Below are 22,857 nucleotides of genomic sequence, written 5' to 3'. Positions count from 1 at the left end.
GTTCCCAGAACCACAGCCTCAGCTGCTGTCATTTAATTGCACAGGCACCACTCAGGAGAAAAATACTGCGGATGCTGGAAATCTGAAATGAAAACAGAAAATGCTGCAAATATTCAGCAGGTCAGACAGTTCTGACAAAAGATCATCAACCTAAAATGTTAACTCTGTTTCTCACTCCACTAGTGGTGCCTGAACTGCTGAGTATTTCCAGCATTTTCTGTTTTAAATTCTATTCAGGAGGAGGTTGCTAATGAGCTACAAGAGCTGTCACTGGGTTAAACACTAAACACTACCTAGAACGAGAACCAAGAAATACACAAAGAGGAGATCCATTCCTCCACAAGAAGCCACTTCCTTGCCTGTGGAGCCCTGTCTTCAAAAAATAATAATGATCAGGGACCATCTCAATCTTATGTGGAGACAGTTTGAGACAATTAGGAGGAGTCTATTATCCACATCTCTAACGCGTTGCAGGAAGTTTTCCACAAACTGCAGAATATTCTGAAGTCTGAGAGACTGAGATTCCTGTGGCATTGAGATACCAGGAACAGTTTCAAAGACTTTTATTGATTTCTAGAGTGACATGCAGATATTATTGGCCAAACCAACCATAGCACCGTGGTGCAGGTGGCTATTCAAGTGGTTGAATGAAAAGGAATTGATAGGGAGCAGTATAGTTAGAGGAATAGATACTGTTCTCTGCAGCCACAACAAGGACGTTTGAAGATTGTGTTGCTTGCCCGGTGCCAGAGTTATACACATTTCCTCATGACTGGAAAAGAACTTGTTGGTGTGGGAAGGGGAAGATCCAGTTGTCGTGGTCCCATGATGTAGGTAGATAGAGCTAAGTGATCACACAGCCAACAGGTCAGATCAAAGCTCTACATCCTGCCATATCTAGCTGTGAGTGGTGGTGGGCAATTAAAAAAACTAACTAGAGGGCGAGTCTCTATAAATATCCGCACCTCCAATGAGGGGGATCCCAGCATGTCAGTGCAAAAGACAAGGCTGAAGCATTTGCAGCCAATCTTCAGACAGAGTGCTGAGCAGATAATCCATCTCTGCCCCTTCCTGAGAACCCCAGCAACAAGATGCCAGCTAGTCTTCAGCCAATCCCGATTCACTTCATGTAATGTCAAGAGCAGCTGAAGGCACTGGATACCGCAAAGGTCATGGGCCCTGACAACATTCCAGCAGTAGTACTGAAGACTTGTGCTCCAGAACAAGCCATGCCCCTAGACAAACTGATCCAGTGCAGCTACAACACTGGCATCTACTTGACAATGTGGAAAATTTCCCAGGTATGTCCAATCTCTCAATTTAAGATAAAATAATACTCTGGATTTCCCTTTTCCATTTTGTTTACTACCTTAAATATGTTGCCACCTTCCAATTCTGTGCCCAACTTTCCTGCAACCCCCTGTTTGAAGCTCTCGAATTGCATTTCCACTACAGCGCCAAGAGGCCCTGACCAAAGTCCCAAAGGTCATAGTCTGTAATTGTAACCATGGTGCATTATTGGCCCTCTTTTTCCTCAACCTCCCTGCAGCTTTTGAGACAGTCACCTGCACCATCCGCCTTCAACACTGATTCTCTTTTATCCAATTCAGTGGGTCAGCCAGTCCTGGTTCCAATTAAAACCATCCAGTTAGAACTGAAGAATTATGTGTATTGAGTCCCCCATGGTGTGATGGCTGTGTTTAACGTTTATGCTTTTTTGTAAAAGGACATTTTAGTTAAAAAGAAGTGCTGTATAAAATAAAAACCTGCCAGTAGGGTGTGCTAAGTCTTGGATGTATTGCCCTCTGGTGTAGAATAAGGAATAAAGGAACTTTGTTTTTTACACAGGATGCTGGGGTTCAGTAGCAGATAGCTGTGTGTGTGTATTCTTAATTGTTAAGAAGTGACAAATGATGATGAGGATGGGATCATCATTATTACTGGCTTTAGAGGCTTTTGATCCAGCTACTATGGACTTTGTAGTTTATGTCGAGCAAATGGGACAGCTTTTCATTGTGAATGAGACTGAAGAGGAAAAGCAGGCCTCAGTGTTTTTTTACAGCTATCGGAATGAAAAATTTCACCTTACTGAGAAATCTCATTGCTCCTGACAAGCCAGCAGATAGAAACTTTAAAGAGCTTGTGGACGTTTTGAAAAAGCACATTGATCTCAGACCAGCAATTATTGCCGAAAGATTCAAATTTCACCGAAGAGAACAGCTTGAGAGTGAGTCAGTTTCCCAGTTCCTGGCTGAGTTGAGAACATTAGCGGAACATTGTGACTTTAAAGAAGTGTTGCGTGATTGCTGGTTTGTGGACTAAAAAAATGAAAGAATTCAGCATAGATTGTTAGCAGAGCAAAAGTTGACACTGAAGAAAGCATTCAAGATTGTGCAAAGCATAGAAATGGAAGAGAAACAAGCTGGAGATTTGAAAGCACATTCTAACAATGTCTAAGTTAAAATAGTAAAGTAAGGGTATACTCGCTTTCAAACATGTTACCACTGTAATGGAATAGGGCATGATGCAGAAGCCTGTAAGTGGAAAACCACTGATTGTCACTACTGTGGAAAAAAAGGACACATACAGCATGCATGTAGATCAAAGGCTGATCACAGTAAAGCAGTACCAAGAAAAGGGTATCACGAGGAGCACACAGACAAGTCGCACTTGAAAATAAACAGGCAGTTTAAAAGGCACATTATTTGGGCGCAAAATACAAAAGTAATGCAAGTCCAGACGAGACAGAAAGTGAAACTAACAGCGACAATGAGGAAGAGCAATTGTATTGTATTCAGTCTGATCTGAAACTAGATGAAGAACTAAAAGTTGGCATTGCCTTAAATGGTAAAATGGTTGAAATGGAGGTTGACACTGGAGCATCTGTTTCTATTGCTTCAGAGAAGACATGGGAGAAAATTTGCAAGAAATGCCCATTAGAGAAAACCCTCCTTCAGTTTGGCACCTACACTGGTGAGTCTGTGAATATACTTGGAAAAATGTCTGTTCAAGCTAAATATGAAGATCAAATAGCAAGGTTGCCACTTATCATTGTGAAAGGGGATCATCCATCGCTTGTGGGCAGGAACTGGCTAAAAGAAATTCGGCTGGACTGGAATAAAATAAATAAAGTGCATCACAACCCCATGTTACAGTCCTTGTTAGACAAGCATACTGATGTCTTCAAAGAAGGTCTTGGAGTTGTTAAAGACATTGAAGCCAAACTTGCTGTGAAGGCCAAAGTTTCTCCAAGGTTCTTCAAACCACGTTCAGTTGCCTACTCAATGCAGCAGAAAATCGAGCAGGAACTAGAGCAACTTGAAAACTTTCAGATAATTGAGAAAGTTGATTACGCAGAGTGGGCAGCTCCAATAGCCCCAGTAGTGAAGGATGGTGGTTCTATCAGAATATGTGGTGACTATAAAATCACCATTAATCCTTTCCCGGAAGTGCATCAGTACCCACTACCGAAAATTGAGGACCTATTCGCTGCTCTGAATGGAGGTGAATTAATCACAAAGCTTGACCTATCAGAGGCATTTTTGTAAATACAACTGAGTTAAGATTCCAGGAAGTATACAACCATCAGCACACAGAGTTCTATATCAATACAAACGACTATCATTTGGAATCGGTCATCACCAGCTTTATTCTAGCAGGCCATGGACAAAATACTGCAGGGTCACCTTGTGTAATCTGCTTCCAAGACGATATGCTCATCACCAGGAAAAACCTCCCAACTCATTTAGAGAACCTAGGCAGTGTCCTGCATAAACTGGAAAAATACAGCATCTGCTGTAAGAAATCCAAATGCTCGTTCCTGAAGCCCTCAATGGAGTACCTGAGACATGTGATCGACAAAACTAGCCTCTCAACCTCACCCAGAAAGGTGGAGACAATGATGAATGCACCACAGCCCAAAAATGTTAAGGAGCTTCATTCGTTTTTGGGACTAGTGAATTACTATGGCAAGTTCATTTCCAGTTTGGCTACCAAGGCAGCACCATTGAATAATCTGCTGAAGAAGAATGCAAAATGGGATTAGTCACAAGCCTGTCAGGAAAGTTTCAAGGAACTCGAGCAAGAGCTCACTTCTGCTAAAGTTCTGGCACATTTCAGTGAAAAGTTGCCTGTCAGCCTGGCTTTTGGTGCATCTGGATATGGTGTTGGAGCTGTCATCTCCCACACATTTCCTGATGGCAGTGAAAGGCCCATTGCATACACCCCACGCACATTGTCCAAGGCAGAACAAAATTATGCCCAAATTGAGAAGGAAGCTCTTGGATTAATCTGTGGAGTCAAGAAGTTCCACCAATAATTATATGGGCGCAAATTCATGTTAATTACAGACCACAAGCCTTTGACCTGGTTGCTTAGTCCGAAGCCACAAACCCCGACACTTGCAGCTGCACGCCTACAAACGTGGGCACTGATCTTATCTGCTTACCAGTACGAAATTACATTTCACCCCACTGAGACTCATGGAAATGCAAATACACTTTCCAGACTTCCGTTACACCACAGCTCCACAACCCGAAGTGAAGTCACTGCTTTCAGTGTGAACCAAATAGACGTGTTACCTGTTAAAGTGGATCAAATTTGACTTGAAACGCTGAGGGATGCTGTGTTCTCCAAAGTTTACCTGTATACACAGAAGGGTTGGTATATACCTCAATAAGTGACTACTGAGCTTAAACCTCACTACATGCATAGATTTGAGCTGACTCTGCAAGACGTTTGTTTGTTATGGGGAATCAGAGTTGTTATTCCTCCAAAATTCCAAACATGAGTGTTAGAAGAACTTCACCTCAGTCACATGGGAATCGTCAAAATGAAAGCAGCAGCTTGTCTACATGTGTGGTGGCCACACCTGAATAAAGAAATTGAATACATGGCCAGTCATTGCCTTCCATGTCCAGAAATGAAGTCTTCTCTTGCACCTGTCCCATTACACCCATGGGCTTGGCCTGACCGTCCATGGCAGAGACTTCATATGGACTTTGCCGGACCACTTCTCGGACATACGTCCCTGATTGTGGTAGTTGCCTGCACAAAGTGGCCTTATGTTATTTCCATGAAGTCAACTACTTCAGCAAAGACCATTGATGCTCTCGGGAATGTGTTCACTACTTTTGGATTGCCGGAGCAGATTGTGTCTGACAATGGCACACAATTCACATCATGTGAATTTCAAACATTCCTGAAAAGCAATGGGATCAAGCAGATTCTCATTTTGCCTTACCACCCATCGTCAAATCGTGAAGCGGAGCGCTTTGTCCAGACATTCAAGACGGCCATGTTGAAGGGGAGGATGCAAACAGATTAGAAGTTGAAGCTGAAGAACTTTTTGATGATGTATCGTAACACAGGCCTATCTCCTGCTGAGCTGATGTTTGGAAGATGACTGCATACCAGAATAGATTTACTGTGTCCGGATTTGAAAGGAAAGATTGGTTCAAGGCAACTTGATCAGAAAAGGTCACATGACACAAGTAAACCAGCTTGAGAGTTTAATCTGGGTCAGTCTGTTTGGGTCCGAAATTACCGTGAGACATCAAAGCGGCTCCTGGGAAGAATCATCAAGCGTCGAGGACCACTGCCTATGATGTTGAATCTCCCTGCGGAATCTGGAAGCGACACACTGACCAAATTAGAGAAGCAAAGTGCAAGGAACCAAATTTCCAGAGATCTCCAGTCACAATGGAAGATTTCTGGGAAATATCTGCTCTAGTGGGTGAAAACCAACTTGATTCAACTGACAAACCTGTAGCACCTGTAGCTGCAACTGTTGAACCTGAACAGAAACAAGTGGAACAGCAGAACCTTCCATTTCTAAGCAAACAAACTGAGACACCTAAACCAACACTCCTCTCTAGACCAAAGCGAATCTGCAAACCACCTGACCGATTTGTTCCTGGCTAAAGAGGGAGGAGATGTGATGTTTGTGTTTAATGTTTATGCTTTTTTGTAAAAGGACATTTTAGTTATAAAGTATATAACAAAACCTCCCTGTAGGGTCTGCTAAGTCCCAGATATATTGCCCTCTGGTGTAGAATAAGGAATGAATGAACCTTCTGTTTTTTTACACAGGAAGCTGGGACTCAGAAGCAAATAGCTGTGTGTGTGCATTCTTAATTTTTAAGAAGTGACAAAACACTTCACTTGGAGCAATTCTTGACCCTACCTCTGTTCCTCATCTACATGCTGCCTCTGGGTGACAGTACAAACAGTAAACCCCATCACTGATTCCATCCCCACCCTGATCACTGTTTCAGGCTGACCCCAACTATCCTTAGGAAAAGGAGCTTCCTCCTTTTCAATGCTGAACTGAGTTTCACACTCAACATCCTCTCTATTAGAAAACCACCTACTTCTGTCTCAGCCAAAATGTTGCTGAAATCCTCATCTATGTTTTTGCCACTTCTGGAATTGGTTATTCCAATGCTCTTCTGGCCAGCATCCCATCCCCCAACCTCTATAAATGCCAATTTATCCAAAACTTTGCTATCACTATCCAATCTACATCAAATCCTGCACACCAATCACTCTTCTTCTTGCTAATCTGCATTGGCTTCCAGCGCTGCAATTCCTCAAACTGAAAATACTCAGTCTCGTGTTTAAAGCTCATCTTGACCTTGTCCCACCCTATTTCTAAAACCTCCTCCAGCATTCCAGCCTATATCTTGTCCCCCAAAACTCTCCATTAAACTGATCCTGACATCGCGCATTCCCCTTCATTTACACCACAATTTGACACTTGTCCCAACATCCCTCCACCATTCCTTCTTTAAGGGCCTCCTAAAAAAAACTACCAGTTTGATCATCCACTGGGAAGCTGGTACTGTCTTGAAAATTAGGACAGGAGTCTGTAAATAAGTTCCCAGATGTGTGCAACTATTGGCAGAAAGTCCCTCACAGCGAAAAGTTTGAAAATCACAAGATTAAGTTGAAACTCGATGTTTTATCAATTCAAATTGTAAACTGAGGCAGACTTAACAAGGTCTTGTAAACTAATACTGTAAATTATTCTTGTTTTAGGAGATTCACAGAAAATCAAAGAAAGCTATTTTCAGATTCTGACACCTGGAATAGAGATGAACATGAACAATTTAAACCAAATGGAAAAGACAAAGTGTATGCAACTTGCAAGGTTAGAATGTGGTCACATCTGAAGCATGCACTTGAGTTCTGTTAATGGGGTGGAAGGGAGTTCACACTCAATGCTATATAAACATACTGTAATGAAATGATGACACTTTTGTATGTTGAAATCAGTCAGTGTTGATTAAATACATATTCATGCAGAAGAAAACATTCAATGTTAAGAAACATGCAAATAATGTATTATAATTTGCATCATCCCTTTATCATTCACACATGATGATTGTCCAGACAAAATGCCCTCTTCTATGGTATCCCGCTCAAACTAATTTTTTGGAAAGATGTTGTGTTTGTGGATGTAGAGAATTACTTAGAGGCAAGTGCTACTGCTTTCCCACTTCCCTGATGTGTTCCAGGTCCAGTTCCAGCAGGATGAAATGCAACTACATGCCCAATTCGAACAAATGCATGGACAGCCTGTGAGGCTTATGCAGGATATGTAGACTTGTTGGCCTTATGGCTTCAATTGAGGAAGGGCCTGCGCAAGCACTCTGAGAACTTTGCTGTACACATAAACAAAAGTTAAACTTTTCTGCAGACTTTTTTGCCAGGCAACTCACAGCTGCCTAATCTTTTCACTGTTGCCCTTGGGGCCTGCTGCCACAAGTCTCGACCCCAATCTGGGTGGGAGGTCAAGCCTGCCTCCCATGCTTAAGTGACCCTGCCAGGTCAGGGAGATACCTCCAGGCGAATTAGAAGTCTTGCCCCACTCAAGTCTAATTCTTTTTGTTTCTATTATGTTAGATACATTACTTTGACTCTGTAGCTGGCAGTTTGAAGAGAAAGCAAAACAACTCACAGCCAAAAACTCAAACCATTTTTTTCAATGATTTGAAGGCTTGAGTCTGCATAGTTACAGTTTTGTGATTTATTTTTGTCTCAGCCTATCAAACAATATGAAGCCAGAACACAATAGTTTGGCACCATATGCTATCGTGCAATGCAAGAACAAAAAAAAACTACATTAAAGTGTTTTCGGCTAATTTATAACAATTTATAATAATTTATGAAAACGATGTTGTCTTCTGTAGGTTGATGTTCCTGATATATCTGTGTGAACAAGGCTAATAAGGCAATTCTATACAGATGAATTAGCACACTAAATTATCAAAATACCTGTAGTCATAAATAAAGCACATTCATTCCTTTTAGAATTAGATCTTTACTGGCTCTTTGATTCCTACTATGTATAATTTTCATGTAAGAATTTTTTTGCATTCCAATCTGTGGGAGGAGTGTGCATCAGGTCAGGATCACTGTGAAGCAGACTGGGAGGAGTGTGAAGCAGGTCAGGATCACTGTGAAGCAGACTGGGAGTAGTGGCCAACAGGACAGAATCAATGAGAAGCAGACTGGAGCAGTAGCCAACAGGTCATACCACTGTGAAGCAGACTGGGAGAAGTGGCTAACGAGTCAGGATCATTGTGAAGCAGACTGGGCTTAGTGGCTAACGGGTCAGGATCATTGTGAAGCAGACTGGGAGCAGTGGCCAACAGGTCAGGATCATTGTGAAGCAGACTGGGAGCAGTGGCTAATGGGTCAGGATCATTGTGAAGCAGACTGGGAGCAGTGGCTAACAGGTCAGGATCATTGTGAAGCAGACAGGGGAGCAGTGGCCAACAGGTCAGGATCACTGTGAAGCAGACCGGGAGCAGTGGCCAACAGGTTAGGATCACTGTGAAGCAGACTGGGAGCAGTGGCCAACAGGTCAAGATCACTGTGAAGCAGACTGGGAGTAGTGGCCAACAGGTCAGGATCACTGTGAAGCAGACTGGGAGTAGTGGCTAACAGGTCAGGATCACTGTGGAGCAGACTGGGAGCAGTGGCTAACGGGTCAGGGTCACTGTGAAGCAGACTGGGAGCAGTGGCTAATGGGTCAGGATCACTGTTGGCAGAATCTTTTGGTTAGCACACGGGGACGCATAAAATAATGAGCGGTGACGTCGGGCATGCGTCCCGACGTCACCGTGCGTCGTTCCGATCTTCAGTTCGGCGCGTGCATACCGAAGGTGGGTGCATGCCCGCCGAACTGTCAAAAGCCTGTTAAGGCCAGTAATCAACTAATTAAAGTACTTGTAACGGCTGTCCGTCCAACCTGGCGGGCAGGCAAATCGCCCAGTGGCCTTTGCATTTTTCATGGAACCTCATTCACAGGTGGGATGAGATTTCATGGAGGGCTTTTTAATTTAATAAAATGTTTCATGAAAATTCATAAATATGCCCCAGCTCATGTGACAATGTCACATGACGGGACATGCCTGAATAATTTTATTTTTTATTTTTCACACTTTTATGTCTTTTCTTAATGCCCCTGAGGCAGCTCCATGCCTCAGGGTGATTTCTGTGCTCTTTCGTGCATGCGCACATGCACAAAAGAGCGCAGGCCCTGACTCTCCCTTCTCCCCTCGCCCACACAGGTAGCGCTGAGTGCTTCCGGGTGCGCATCATGCTGGGTGGGCGGCGATCGGCTGCGCCTGTGAAGCAGACTGAGAGGAGAGTGAAGCAGGATAGGATCACTGAAATAGAGAGGGAAAAAAATGAAATTGTGACATCGCAGGAAGAGTGAGAGTTAATTGGTTCTTGAATATTGTAACTTTGTTTCCCTTTCTTCAAAGTTAGGAAGTTAGTTTAAGATGTTGGAAAATTAAAATTACCTTGTATATAATAAGGGTTAAGTAAAGAATTTCAATTAACCTCCTTATATTTAAATGACAACAGAAGAGAAGTGTTAGGCTGGTGAGTCTTTATATTTTAAGTAGCAAGTTTTATTATCTTGTTTTATTATTATCTTATTATTATCTCTTTATTATCTTATTATTATCTAACAGATAGCGAAGTAGCAGGGCAGCTCTGACCCCTGGAGTGCACATCCTATTCCACGTGCGGACCCCAGGACATTTCCTGTATTCTGGACAACCATATGTGTGGGAATTGTTGTTGTCTTCAGCTGCTTGAGCTCTGGGTTTCAAAGCCAGAGGAACATCACAGCACCACATCCACCAAGTTGAGAGATTTGTGGATAGCATATCTATAGATATGGCCACCCCGCAGCTTAAGAGTTTGCAGGGAGAGGCAGAATGGATGATCACCAGGCAGGCAAGTAGAATTAGGCAGGTAGTGCAGGAGCCCCTTGAGTGCATCACTTGCCAACCAGTATTCAGTAGTAATGGTTCATCTGCAGAGTGCAGCCAGAGCCAATTGCATGGCACCAAAAGACTGGAAGAGCAATAGTGATAAGAGATTCGATAGTTAGGAGAACAGACAGGTATTTCTGCAGCCGCAGACGTGAATCCAAGATGGTACATTGCTTCCCTGCTCAAAGATGTCACTGAGTGCCTCAAGAGCACCCTTAGAGGACAAGATGAACAACCAGTGGTCGTGATCTACATTAGTACAAGCAATATAGGCAGAAAGAGGGATGTAGTCCTGCAGTCAGGATTTAGGTAGCTGGTAGGAAATTAGCAAACAGGACCCCAAAAGTAGTAATCTCTGGATTATTCCCAGTCCGCGTGCAATAGGAGGGTTGAACAGATGAATGCTTGGCTGGAGAGATGGTTCAGGAGGGAGAGATTTTGATTATTGGGACATTGGGGTCAGTTCTGGGGGAGATGGGACCTGTACAGGCCAAGATGGATTGCATCTAAACAGAACCAGGACCAAATTTTTAGCAGGTGATTTGCTAGTGCTATTGGTGGGGTTAAAACTAACCTGGTAAGGATACCATGTGCAAAGAATATTGGAAGAGATAGATAACACCAGAGGAGGAAATAGTAAGCTATTAGGTGTGTTCAGTGTAAGACAGCAATAAATAAAGTCTAAATTAGGGTTACATTGCATGTATGTGAATGCACAGAATGGTAAATAAGATTAGTGATACGCAGAAGCAGATAGCCACGTGAAAATATGATGTAGTGGCAGTAATAGAGAGCTGGCTCAAAGAAGGGTAGGAGTAGATATTGGGTGGAATTTTCCCACAATTGCACTAAGTGCGGTAACGGGCGGGTTAAATGGAATCCTACCTGCCGATGAAAATGGCGGGTTTTCATGCCTGATCTTCCTGAGCCCGCCTCATTATATATTCATTCCCGTGAAACACGCCGTTTCCATGGTGGGTGGGCTCTCATTCGCCCACTCGCCATCACCCCGCTGTTGCATCACGCCGGCTGCCATCTTTAAAAGGCAGCTGCCAGCAAAGCGCTCCTTGCCACCAGCTCACCACCGCTGCCTGGGAGACATGGCCAGCAAAGGCAAAAGGACTGCAGCCCCCCCGCTTCAACAATGGGTCCCTCGACCGACTGCTGGATGCCATGGTGACCCGCCAGGATGTGCTCTACCCCCGCTCTGGCCGCAGGATGGGCAGCAATGTCATCAACCCGACTTAGGAGGCGGTGGTAGTGGTAGGCAGCGCGTACGCCCTGCAGAGGAGGACAGCCACCCAATGCCGCAAAAAGGATGAATGATCTCCTTCCTTTCGCCAGGGTAAGTCACTCTTTACATCACTCCCAACTCTCACACTCACAAACCCATCATACATCCACAGGGCCCTCACTCACTGCCAGTTCAAGGGACATCACCATTCACTCTTTCACACACACCATCATTGTCCTCAGCCCGTCCATGGGACCACTCACCACCCCCACAGGCCAGGCATACTTATCATCTGGCCCAGCAGGCACCTTGATACGCTCTCCCCACCTCTATCCATGCAGGACAAGCTGACTCACAACAGGAAGGAAAGGTCACAGACAGGTGGAGGGATGCCGGAATTCAAAATTCTGACAGAATTCGAAAACAGAGCCATCCAGCTGGCTGGCGATGACCAGGACTGGTCCTGTGCTGACGGTGAGGTCGGCGCTGCTCTACCAACTGAGGATTCAGCAGTGCAATATCCATCAGACAACCATGCTGTGAGTGATGTGCCCTCTTTCACAGGCCACTGCCATGCACTAATTATCTCTCCTTGCTTTTGCAGGCACATCTGGGAAGCAGCCGACGAATTCCACGACCCGGAGCCCCCAAGCAAGCTCCGAAGGAACCTCTGAAGAGGAATCTGAAAGCACCCTCCCTGAAACCCCATCACATCGCTCATCCACCCCCTCCACCAGCACAGAGACACACACCTCAGTGGGACCTAGTTTTATGGTAGCCTCAGGATCACAATCTGGTGAGCACATTGCACTTTCTGATCCACAGCAGGCGGAGGCAGGGACTTCACAGGTCCCCGGCACTCAGAGGATTACTGGAGGCCAGAATGTTGCTGAGTGCGAGTCAGGTGATGAGCCTCTGGACTCGGTCATGTCGCAGTTGCTGGAGCTGCAAAGGCAAGCTCAGGAACATCAGGAAGGGGTGTTTGCTGCACTCCTCAGATTGCAAGGCACGATGGAGGAGTCCATCCATCTTCAGGCTGAGGTGATAGTGCCGGCATTGCAATGCACCGAGGTCAACACTGGCAGGATGGCGGCCGCCATGGAGACCTTGGTCCAGGATGTCACTCCTCCACTGCTGCGCGGGCTTAACTCCATTGCTGATGCCATATTTGGCCTCCAGTGTGTACGTGAGAGGGGTGGTGGGCAGCACGATCTCATTACAGCTACCCCTTCTGCTCATAGAGTCAGCCAGGGGCCCTTGGGCACCCATAGGGAGGAGGATAAGCAGGTGCACACTCCTGTGCCATCCACCCAGGTGACTCTGGGAGTGACCAGCCCATCTGATTCCCCTCTTCCTGTGAACTCCGCAGCTCCAGCTTCACGGGCTGAGGAGGGTGCCACTGCCACACAGCAGGACCCCAAAAGCAGGCCAGGGCCCTCCAATCTTGGCCTTCCAGAGGACGCCCACAGGAGTCATCACGGACAGGTTGTCATAGTCAGCACGCTGCCTCCACCTCTGAGGCGCATCAAAATGTAGAGGCATTGTTAGGAAAGTTAAGGGAAATTAGTTGCACAGCCTGGGCATGGGTGTTAATCTCTTGTACATCATGTTCACTCTTGTCAATAAACTCCCAAGAACATCTCCCTGCCCCTGGCTCCTTGTTCTGATGAGCAGTGTTCTTGTCACTCAGATGTGAAACCTTTCTGCACAACACAGCTGCCTCAGTCTAGGGCCTGTTCTCCGTGCTCTGTGCGACCTTCAGACCACAGTGATGGTCCTGCCTCACATTCCCATACTCTGTGTGCTCTCAGTGCCTTTTAAGGTGGGGCTGGCTCCCATCACACCAGCATCTGGAACCAGTGATGCTGTGCACCAGCTCCTGAAGTCTGAGGTGCTGAAGGCGGATGCAGCATCAGATGAGTCTAAAGTTTCATGGCTGCGTCTCTGAGATGGCCCTGATCATGGAGCACAAGCAAACTGCACCCGCCCAGACAGGAGTCAGACATTCTCAGAGGCTGTGTGAAGATCTATGGAATGTCCTCGGTGCATGTTGTCATCATCCTCCTGCGATCAAGTGATATTAGGGCCTCCACTGCATCTCCATGACAGGAGCATTCTCACAGAGGGTATTGGTGCTGCGATAAGCCAGACTGGAGTCAAAGGTTCACAACTGCGATATGTGGATCTACGGGGACACCTCACTGCATATTGTCATCATCCTCCACAAATCTGGCAGCTATGAGGGCCTCCTGAGTGCACTTGCCTCATCTAGCCAGTGCGAGATCTGCATCCTCCTCATCACCACTGAGCACCCCCTCAACCTCATCCCCGTCAGCATCCTCTTCATCAGAGGAGACATGAAGCTCCTCCATCTCCTCCTCAGCCAGCTCCTCACCCCGTTACAGCGCCAGGTTGTAAAGGGCACAGCAGATGATGATGATGCATGATACCCTCTGCAGATTGTATTGCAGGGCTTCACCAGACTGGTCCAGGCACCGGAACTGCATCTTCAGCATCCCGATGGTCTGCTCCACCAAGTTGCGAGCTGCTACATGAGCCTCGTTATAGCGTCGCTCTCCTGCAGTCTGAGGCCACCGCAATGGTGTCATCAGCCACGCCCTCTGCAGGTAGCTCTTGCCCCCTGTAGGAGCCAACCCTGTAGCCTCTGTGGTCCCTGGAAGACTGCAGGGATCTGCGAGTGACTCAGAATGTAGGTGTTGTGCACACTCCCTGGAAACAGTGCACATGCCTGCAGGATGCAGTCGCATACCAGCTGCAAATTCAGTGAGTGGAAGCCCTTGCAGTTGACGAAGTCCACTGAGTGTAGCAATGGAGACCTGAGCCACTTGAGTGTAGTCAATCGCACCCTGCACCTGTGGGAATCCCAAGATCAGGGCGAATTCAATGGCCCATGCATCCTGGCTGTCCCGTTCCCAGGCGAAAGGCACAAAGTTGTGTGCCATGGGAAGATGGCATCCATGACCTCATGGAAACATTTGTGGGTGGTGGATTGTGGAACCCCGCAGAGGTCACCTGTGGAGCCCTAAAAGGAGCCACTGGCATAGAAATTAAGTGCTGTGGTCACTTTCACAGCCACTGGCAGTGGATGTCCTCCATGTCCCCTTGGCGGCAAGTCCTGCAATAAGTAGCAGATATGAGCCACCAGGTCCCTAGACATGCCCAGTCATCAGCGACACTGGTACTCAGTCATTTGCAGGAATGGCAGGCAGTGTCTATAGACCCTGGGTGTCGCGTTTGCGGGAGCCCCTGCTGCCCCTTCTTCATGAAGTTACTGCTCCTGCCTTTGTGCTGCCAGGAGCCTCAGTCACTCTCTCCTTCGTCTTCTAGGGTCTCTGTAGGCCATCAGGCATACAGCTAGGTCACCAGGATCCATGATCCTGACATGGTCCTCCTACAGCATGAAAGAGCGAGAAATGTGGTTATCATGGCTGTAATTAGCACCTTACCTGGCCCTGTATGACCGCCCTTTAATGTTTCCTGGAGAGTGCTGGTCACCCCTCGGATGGCCAGAAATTAGTGCGCTGCATGGCTGCCTGTCAACCTGCGACATGGGGGACACTGGTCAAAACCAGGATGCTGAGATTGCAAGGGGCTGTGAGCACTTTCAGCAGTGACTGCTACATGGCCAGCATTGGTGAGGAGATTGTACAATGTGCGCAGTCCAGCTGCTCCATGGTCTAATAAAGTGGAGGCAGACTTGAAGTCTGTGCCGGGGGTTGGGGGGGTGGGATAAGGTATGGAGCACTTGGTGGCCCTTTGGTGGGTGGGCAGGCTAGGAACCTGACCCCAGTCATATCACTGTGGCTGCGCCTGTGCGTGGGATGTAGCGCCAGGGCAGCACTTGACCTCCCCGCCCCCACTCTCAGCAGTCGCCTCTGAGGCTGGCCAGCACTTGCCCCCGGACACCTCCCCACCCCTCAGCAGTCGCCTGTGGGGCCAGGCATCAGTTTCCCCTGGCCCCTGGTGCCCCTGAGGCCTGTAAACAACGGGCGAGCTGTGGGGAACTCACCTCAGTTCCCCCAAAGTGCACGTCACCTGTGTACTGTTGTGAAACATTTCGGCGTGCTTTCCCACTGACATGGACGGACGATACAGCAGGGTTCCAAGAGCCTGGCAGGATGGCCTTATAATTATATGCTAATGTGTCACAATTAGCTCCATGCCGACCGATGGCGGGAAACGCAGCCCACCATTGCTGGGCTGAGCTGAAGATCATGACCTGCCTTCACGCCATCGTGAAGTGGGTCCCGCGATATTTTCCGCGCATGCCACCTATCACTCCCGCCGCCAGCGGGTTCGGAAAACTCCTCCCATTAAATATTCCTGGATGGAAGGTTTGAAGGAAAAATAGGAAAGGAGGATGGGTGGCAGTATTGATTAAGCAGAACACTTCAATGCTAGAGAGAGACAATATCCTAGAGGGGTCAAGGACAGAATCTACTTAGCTAGAACTAAGGAACCAAAAAGGTGCAGTTACATTGCTCGATGTAGTCTATAGGCCACCACTATTGGGATAGGTGTAGACGAACAAATTTGCAAGGAAATAACAGAGAAGTGCAAGAATTATAGAATAGTTATAATCGGTGGGGGGGGGGAGGTGAGTGGGGGGAGGTGGGGTGGGGGTGGTGGGGGGGGCGGGTTGGGGGGCCCTTTAGTTATCTGAATATAGACTGGGATAATAGTAGTGTAAAGGGCAGAGAGGGGCAAGGTTTCTCAGTGTGTGTGGTGTCAGGAGAATTTTCTACAGCAGTATATTTGTATAGTAAGGTTTAGCTGGCTAGGACAAGAGAAGGCTGACATTTGATAGAGGTATTCAAAATCATGACAGGTCTGGACAGAGTAGATAGGGAGAAACTGTTCTCATTCGTGGAAGGATCGAGAACCAGGGGGTACAGATTTAAGGTCATTGACACGAGAAGCAAAGGCGACATAAGGAAAACTTTTTTCACACAGCGAGTGGTTTGGATCTGAGTATGGTGAAAGCAGGGTCAACTGATCCTTTCAAAAGAGAACTGGATCGTTATCTAAAAAGGAAAAGTATGCAGGGCTATGGGGAAAAGGCAGGGGAGTGGCACTAGGTGAATTGCTCCTTCAGAGGGCCAGCACATAGATGATTTGCTGAATGGCCTGCTATGCTGTAACTATTCTATGATTCTATAGTTCTAACTACAGATGGATTCCATGATATTTATACAATGTACAATATGGATATTTTCTATTGTGTAAATATAAAGGCATGTTATAACAGCTGCTGCAAAAATGATGCAAAATTAACTTACTGTAACCATGATTTTTTATATACCTGCTAAATTTTTAACACTTTTAAAAAAACATGATATTTAGAAATTCTGAATAATTCTGAGGTTGGGCAGCTAGCAATTAAAAAAAAAACATTGAGGCCAGAAAATGATTTATACTATTCCAAAATTGACATTTTCCCATTGGACACAATGCTACATATTGACCAAGCGCTGGTTCTGGTGATGAATAGGCATCTTTGCAAGGTCAGTCGGAACAATTTCAGAGGGAATTACTGTGAAGTACTGAACGTTGTTATACTTTGTAGCCCAGAACTTATTTCAAGAATCCTGAGTGTATATCAAAAAGAAGTTGCATACCCATGAATCAGTACAATGAACTGGAGTTTTATACCCAAAGTGTTTAATATGAAGTCCTGTGTTGGAAACAGAAGAATAATATTAATCAAGAAACCACATGCCACCAGTATTTGAACAATGACCTTCAAAATTTGTCATATTTTAAATTGACTATGGCCAGCCAATATAAAGCATTAAAATATGCATCATGATAAATTGTAGTTAGAATTGATCATGAGTGGGACAATAATTGGAGAACTTCTGACACAAATCCCTGGAGTATTTTTTGTTGTTGTTGCTAAACAGAGGCTTTATAATTTGAACCTTATAATAGTAATTTGACAGAAAAGCACTGTTTGAAGAAACTAGCCCCAAGGTCCTTTGAGTGGTAAAAATACCTGAAAGACATTTGCACTTTGCTGTTCACCTTGTTAATAGTTTAAATCCTTTTGGGTAAGTTTAACAACAAAACAAGTTTAAATATTTGCCCACTTTAGTAGTTCATGTTTTATCTCTCAATACAAAATTTTAATATCAGGCATTTATAGTGGAATATATTTGTCTCCCAATTTCATTCTCCCTTTCATATCATGCACAATTGTCCAGGTGAGAAGATGGCCTTTTGCCGGACATTTAGTGATATTGTTCTCAATTTTCTTTCCTGCCTAAATCCCTTGGCTCCACTCAGCTTGAGATCTGGAATTGCCATGTAAGAAATTATGGTTATGGTTATGGTGGTGCAACATGTTAGAAGTGTCAATACACTGTATTTACATATACATGCATGCAATACAACACATTCTAGGTGTATTGAGATTTATATAACTTGTAATGAATCATATCCATTAGAAAGCTTCAAAAATGCAGGATTTTAAAAGTAAATAAAAAAGCATTGCAGCAGATTACTTTAACTTTGATGCCTAATTGCAATGGGAATGATTGAACTTAACATTTTGCACTCACTTGATAAATATTTTTTAAATGATCCATATATTTAAATACACTGTTTAAAGATATTGTACATTCATAATACATGCAAAGTTTCAAAAATGTCACATTAAAATAGATTATGTTTAATAAATAAAATATTTCATACTCCAAAGGTGTTTGAAGATGCTAAAAAATGGTAGAAACATGAGGACCAGGATTACAATGAGAAATATCTGACCTACAAGGGAACTCACCAACAAAGCAGAAGAACATTGATCAACAATGGCATGAAAACCATATGTAATATTTCAGAAGTTTCATTATAACAGTCATAATGCTTGATGCTTACTGGGCTTTTTGCTGAGAAATGTTCATTGTAATCTAATTTGTATGAAATACATCTCATATTTCACTACATTATTTCATGTTATAATTACCAAAACTGTTTTTCCTCTTGAAATTTGTAGGGATTGGCCAAATGATGCAAGTTCTTAACCCACTTACATAATAAACAAATCATCAGGTTTGTCCAAGAAAGGAGAGAAGGATAAAGCAAGTAACTGTAGACCAATTAGTGTAACATAAGTTGTGACCAAATTTTTGAGGGGTGAAACCCTGCCTGCAGGTGGAAAGCAGATGGTAGGCAGTTCTAATGACCTTTGCTGCTGACTCCCCAAAGGTTCCGATTTTAGCCTACTCCTCTGAGCAGGCAAAAAGGGCAGCCATTGGAAACCATTAGGATCCTTCTTGAAATATGCACATCAGGTTTCAGTGATATCATCATGACTTGCTTAACATGCCCAGGAAAGAGATTGAGGCTTCCCCTGCTCCAGACTCCAGGCCTCCGCCAATTGCAAACCTTGCTGAAACCTGTTGTGGCACCTTTCCTGAATATTGGGGATCATTCCTTCAGTCCCCAGTAGCAGCTTCTCCCTTCCACTGGCTAGCTGCCATTTTTCACTGGTTTTGCATAAGAGACCTAAAGAGTCGAGGTCCTGCAATTAAATTCTCCCAAATACAATGATCGTGAATCATGCACTGCAGGCGGTCAATGCTTGATCTGTTTTTGTTCTCAATATTTACAGATATTAGGAATAGAATCTTGAAAGCTGCTAATTACACAAAAGCAGAAATCAAGAAAGACCATAAAGGATGTCAGGAAGACAGGCCAGTTAGTGAAATGAGAAGACAGGTGGCAAATGTAATTTAATATGGATAAGTGTAGGTAGTACACGTTGCATGGAATGGGAGTACTCACTTGATGGAAAGACACTGAAGAGTAGTAATGAACAGGGAGGCCTTAGGGTTCAAGTGTATAATTCCCTGAAAGGGGAGTACAGGTAGATAAAACTATAAAAAGAAAGATCAACAGCATTTAAACTTTTATAACAATGTGGGGAGAGTGAGGCAGTAGTATTAGTTTGGATTGCTCTAGCAAAAACAAACCTGATGGGCCAAATGGCCACCTTTTCTGTGAGCTTCGATGGTTCGTTCCAAGTGCATTGCAACTAAGACAGAAATTGGACAATGTTTAATTCCTTTTTTTTAGTAATCCCATTACTTAGTTAACTTTATTCTCTGCCAGATTAATTTTTAATACATGGCGTAAACAGAATACTTTATGAAGACCCATGAAAAATTACTTTTATTCTGCTCAATACAAAGTCATGAGTAAATTAACAGCCTTTGCGGTGTAGGTTATTTCTGTCTGTCTTTATGATTTTTTTTTTCTAATTCTAAACATTATATGAATATGATTTTATTTGCTTATACTTCATGTTTATCACAATGCATGTACAGTTTGAATAACAGTGCTAATTTGTAGTGAGTAAGTTGAAGTCAAAATTACACAACTTATACTTTTGCTTTCGTCTTCTCTCGGCTTTCATAGAAATACACAGTGCAGCGTCTCTCAGGGAGCTCTGTCGAGTTGGAGTAGAGTAATTTTCCAGGGGAAGACACAACGTACCTCCTTTTTCCAGCACTAGCTGTCGTTTGGTATGTTTAAAGGTCCAGCTTGAATGTTAGTGAATGGGTGAGTGAGCGAATGGGTAGGTGGTGAGGCAGGTAAATGGGTAGGGGTATGGGGTGACGGGGGTAAGGGGTAAGGATAAGGTAGGTATGCGGGAAAGGGCGAGGTGGGTAAGTGGGAAAGGGGCTAGGTGGGTTAAGTGGGGAGGGAGTTAAGTGGATGAGGTGGGTAACTTGGTAGGGGTGAGGTGGATAAGTGGGAGAAGTGGGTAGGGAGTAGGTGGGTAGGGTGTAGGAGGGTGAGGTGAGTCAGTTGGGTAAGTGGGTGAGGTGGATAGGGGTAGAGAGTAGGTGAGTGAGCGGGTAGTTGGGTCGGGTTGGGTGGGGAGGGCAGTCAAGTCACGTCAGGAGGGTAATCGGGTTGGGAGGAACATTAGTTTGGGTTGGTGGGGTAGTTGGGTGGTCGGGGGGAGTTAGTCGGGTGGTCTGGTGGGTTAGGTTGGGAATGTCATTGAGTCAGGAGGATAGTCAGGTCGGGGGGTTTTCGGGTGGTCGGGGTTAGTCTGCGATGGGGGCTGGGGGGTGACTGGGGAGGGGTCAGTTGTGTAGTGATCCGATTTTAGACTAGGGCCTGAATTTTTTGTTTGTCGGGCAGGCACGATCGCATGTGCCCAGAAGCAGGCGAGAAATGCGCCTCAGCTGCCTTTGGGAGCTGTAGACCTCCATAGAATAAAGGAAATGACAAAAAGGCTGCAAAATATGTCCATGCATCACAGTCAAGCACCTGAAAGCATACCTCATAAGAAAACAGTCCCCAGATATTTCTTTTAATTTTATTTCGCCACGGAGATTTCATCCCATGCCTGGGAGAATGGCCTGTCCGCCAACCATAAATGTGGTCGGGCCACATAAAATCACTGTTAATTGCATCATTAATGAGCTCAATTGCCCGCTTAATTGTTGGCGGGCACACTTCTGACCGCCGCACATGTCCGACGAGCAGCTTGCGCTATTTCACGTCTGTTTTGGTCAGGCACGCACGCGCCTGCCCGCGGGATGTAAAATTCCGGCCTAGGTTTTAATCAGTTTAACATTTCCTGGGTAACTACTGTAAAACTGTCTATCCATCTCAGAGTCAGAGACATTCGCACAGGATCCCAGGCAGGGGGTGGGCGGAAGTTGTCCATCGGAAATTGGAACTTCCCAGTCAGTTCCCGTGTAGGCTCGTACACCAGGGGCAGAATTTTGCCCTTGATGAGCGGGCGGACCCCACTGACTCAGTGGCGGGCAGGTGGCCTATTGCCGCCGCCGAAACGGGCCCTGCCGCCATTTTAAGTGGGCGGGCCACCCGACAGGAAGCTATGCGCTTCCTGTGCGGGCGGGGGACGATTCCCCAACTGCCAGAGTGCGCTCTTTTGCATATGTGAGCGAAAGAGTGCACATCTCCCTAAGACTAAGTGCTGCCTCAGGGAGAGCGCTGAAAGTTTTTGAAAGTTTAAAAATAGAAAAATAAAAAAATCATTAACATGTCCCCCTCATGTGACAATGTCACACGAGATGGGACATGTTAAGAAATATCACAGAAACATTATTAAAGTTTTTTAAAACCGACATGAAACCTCATCCCGCTAGTGGATGAGGTTTCATGTCTTTTCAGAAGCCCGCTGGGGCTCCTGGCCTGCCCACCAGCCTTAAGGTTGGACGGGCAGGTCCTTTAATTGATTTAACTACCCTGTCAATGGCCTCAATTGGCCATTGACAGGTCGGCGGGCGTACAGCTGATCGCGCTGTCCCCCCACCTTCCTGAATATTTAAATGGGGTGGGATGACATCAGGGGTTCCCCCCGACGTCATCCCGCATCATTTTCGCGTCAACGAGCGGGCCCCGCCCCCAGCTCACCGACGGAAAGATTCTGCCCCAGGACTTCCACAGGGTCACGACGCGCATCTTCAGTCGTACGCCCAGTGTCCAACGATCTGGAGACTGGAAGATATAGCTCATTGTTCTTCCATCATTTGCTCACAGACTTGATTTATGCCCCAATGTTTTGTTTTCTCTACTTTAGTCTTCAGCAATTATTTCTCTCCACCCCTCCACCCCCCAGCCACCATTGTTCACCACCACCCCAGCCCACACCCGATTCTGAATTTGCAAAGGCAGGAAACTTGCCTGAAGCATTTTTGAACTTGGAAAAGGCTCCAATTTTTCAAAATTACATTTTGATCTCCCTTCATATCACTCCATGTGGACAGGTCAGTGAAGTTCTTTAAATTATATTCATACAATGGTGCTGCAAAGCAAGATCATTAGCCTGCCAATGTGTGGTTTGGACTTCCTAAAGTGACCAAATTGGCTTTTTAGCTGTAAATGTTGAATTGGAAAAGGGTGTCATGACAAGAATCAAAATTGCAATGGAAGTCACATTAGAAGTTTAAGAAGAGAATTCCCAGCACTTAAATGAATATTAAAAGTTGACCCTTACAGGCCAATTGTGATTTAAGCTTAAAATATTTATTTTAACTGTATGGTTTACTTTTATTACCCTTTGTACTTGTTCCATTACTTTTAAATTTATATTTGAAAAATAAAAATTGTTGCCTCGTCTTTTTCCATCAATATAATTAGATGTCTTGCTCTGACTTACATTTATCGTGTTAGATCTATCAAACCCAGAGTTTGTTGTTGGATCCTCCAAGAATGCATCACAATGATGTGGGGATTGGTGCTAATTGGGATGAATAAGGGTAGAAACAGAGTCAAGTCATCTGCCACTCAAAAAGAGGTGCTGATGTAAAGAAATAATACCTT

At 45.1% G+C, this 22,857-nt stretch overlaps 1 protein-coding gene across 3 annotated transcripts in view; it reads left to right on the top strand.

Annotated features, from left to right (window-relative positions):
- Nucleotides 1–19,002, top strand: part of LOC144685848 (SH2 domain-containing protein 4B-like) — a 41,224-nt gene extending 22,222 nt beyond the window's left edge. For all 3 annotated transcript variants that reach the window (XM_078550799.1, XM_078550797.1, XM_078550798.1), the window contains 2 exons: nucleotides 7,039–7,150; nucleotides 18,251–19,002. In XM_078550799.1, the coding sequence (XP_078406925.1) occupies nucleotides 7,039–7,150; nucleotides 18,251–18,277 (139 nt within the window). In that variant the 3' untranslated portion in view covers nucleotides 18,278–19,002. The remainder of the gene's footprint in view (nucleotides 1–7,038; nucleotides 7,151–18,250) is intronic.
- The last annotated feature ends 3,855 nt before the right edge of the window (nucleotides 19,003–22,857 follow it).

The sequence above is a fragment of the Cetorhinus maximus genome, chromosome 10 (assembly GCF_964194155.1).
Source record: "Cetorhinus maximus chromosome 10, sCetMax3.hap1.1, whole genome shotgun sequence".
In the NCBI taxonomy this organism is placed as follows: domain Eukaryota; kingdom Metazoa; phylum Chordata; class Chondrichthyes; order Lamniformes; family Cetorhinidae; genus Cetorhinus; species Cetorhinus maximus.
The sequence above is the reverse complement of the archived record's forward strand: the minus strand, read 5'-3'. Positions and strand labels throughout refer to the sequence as shown.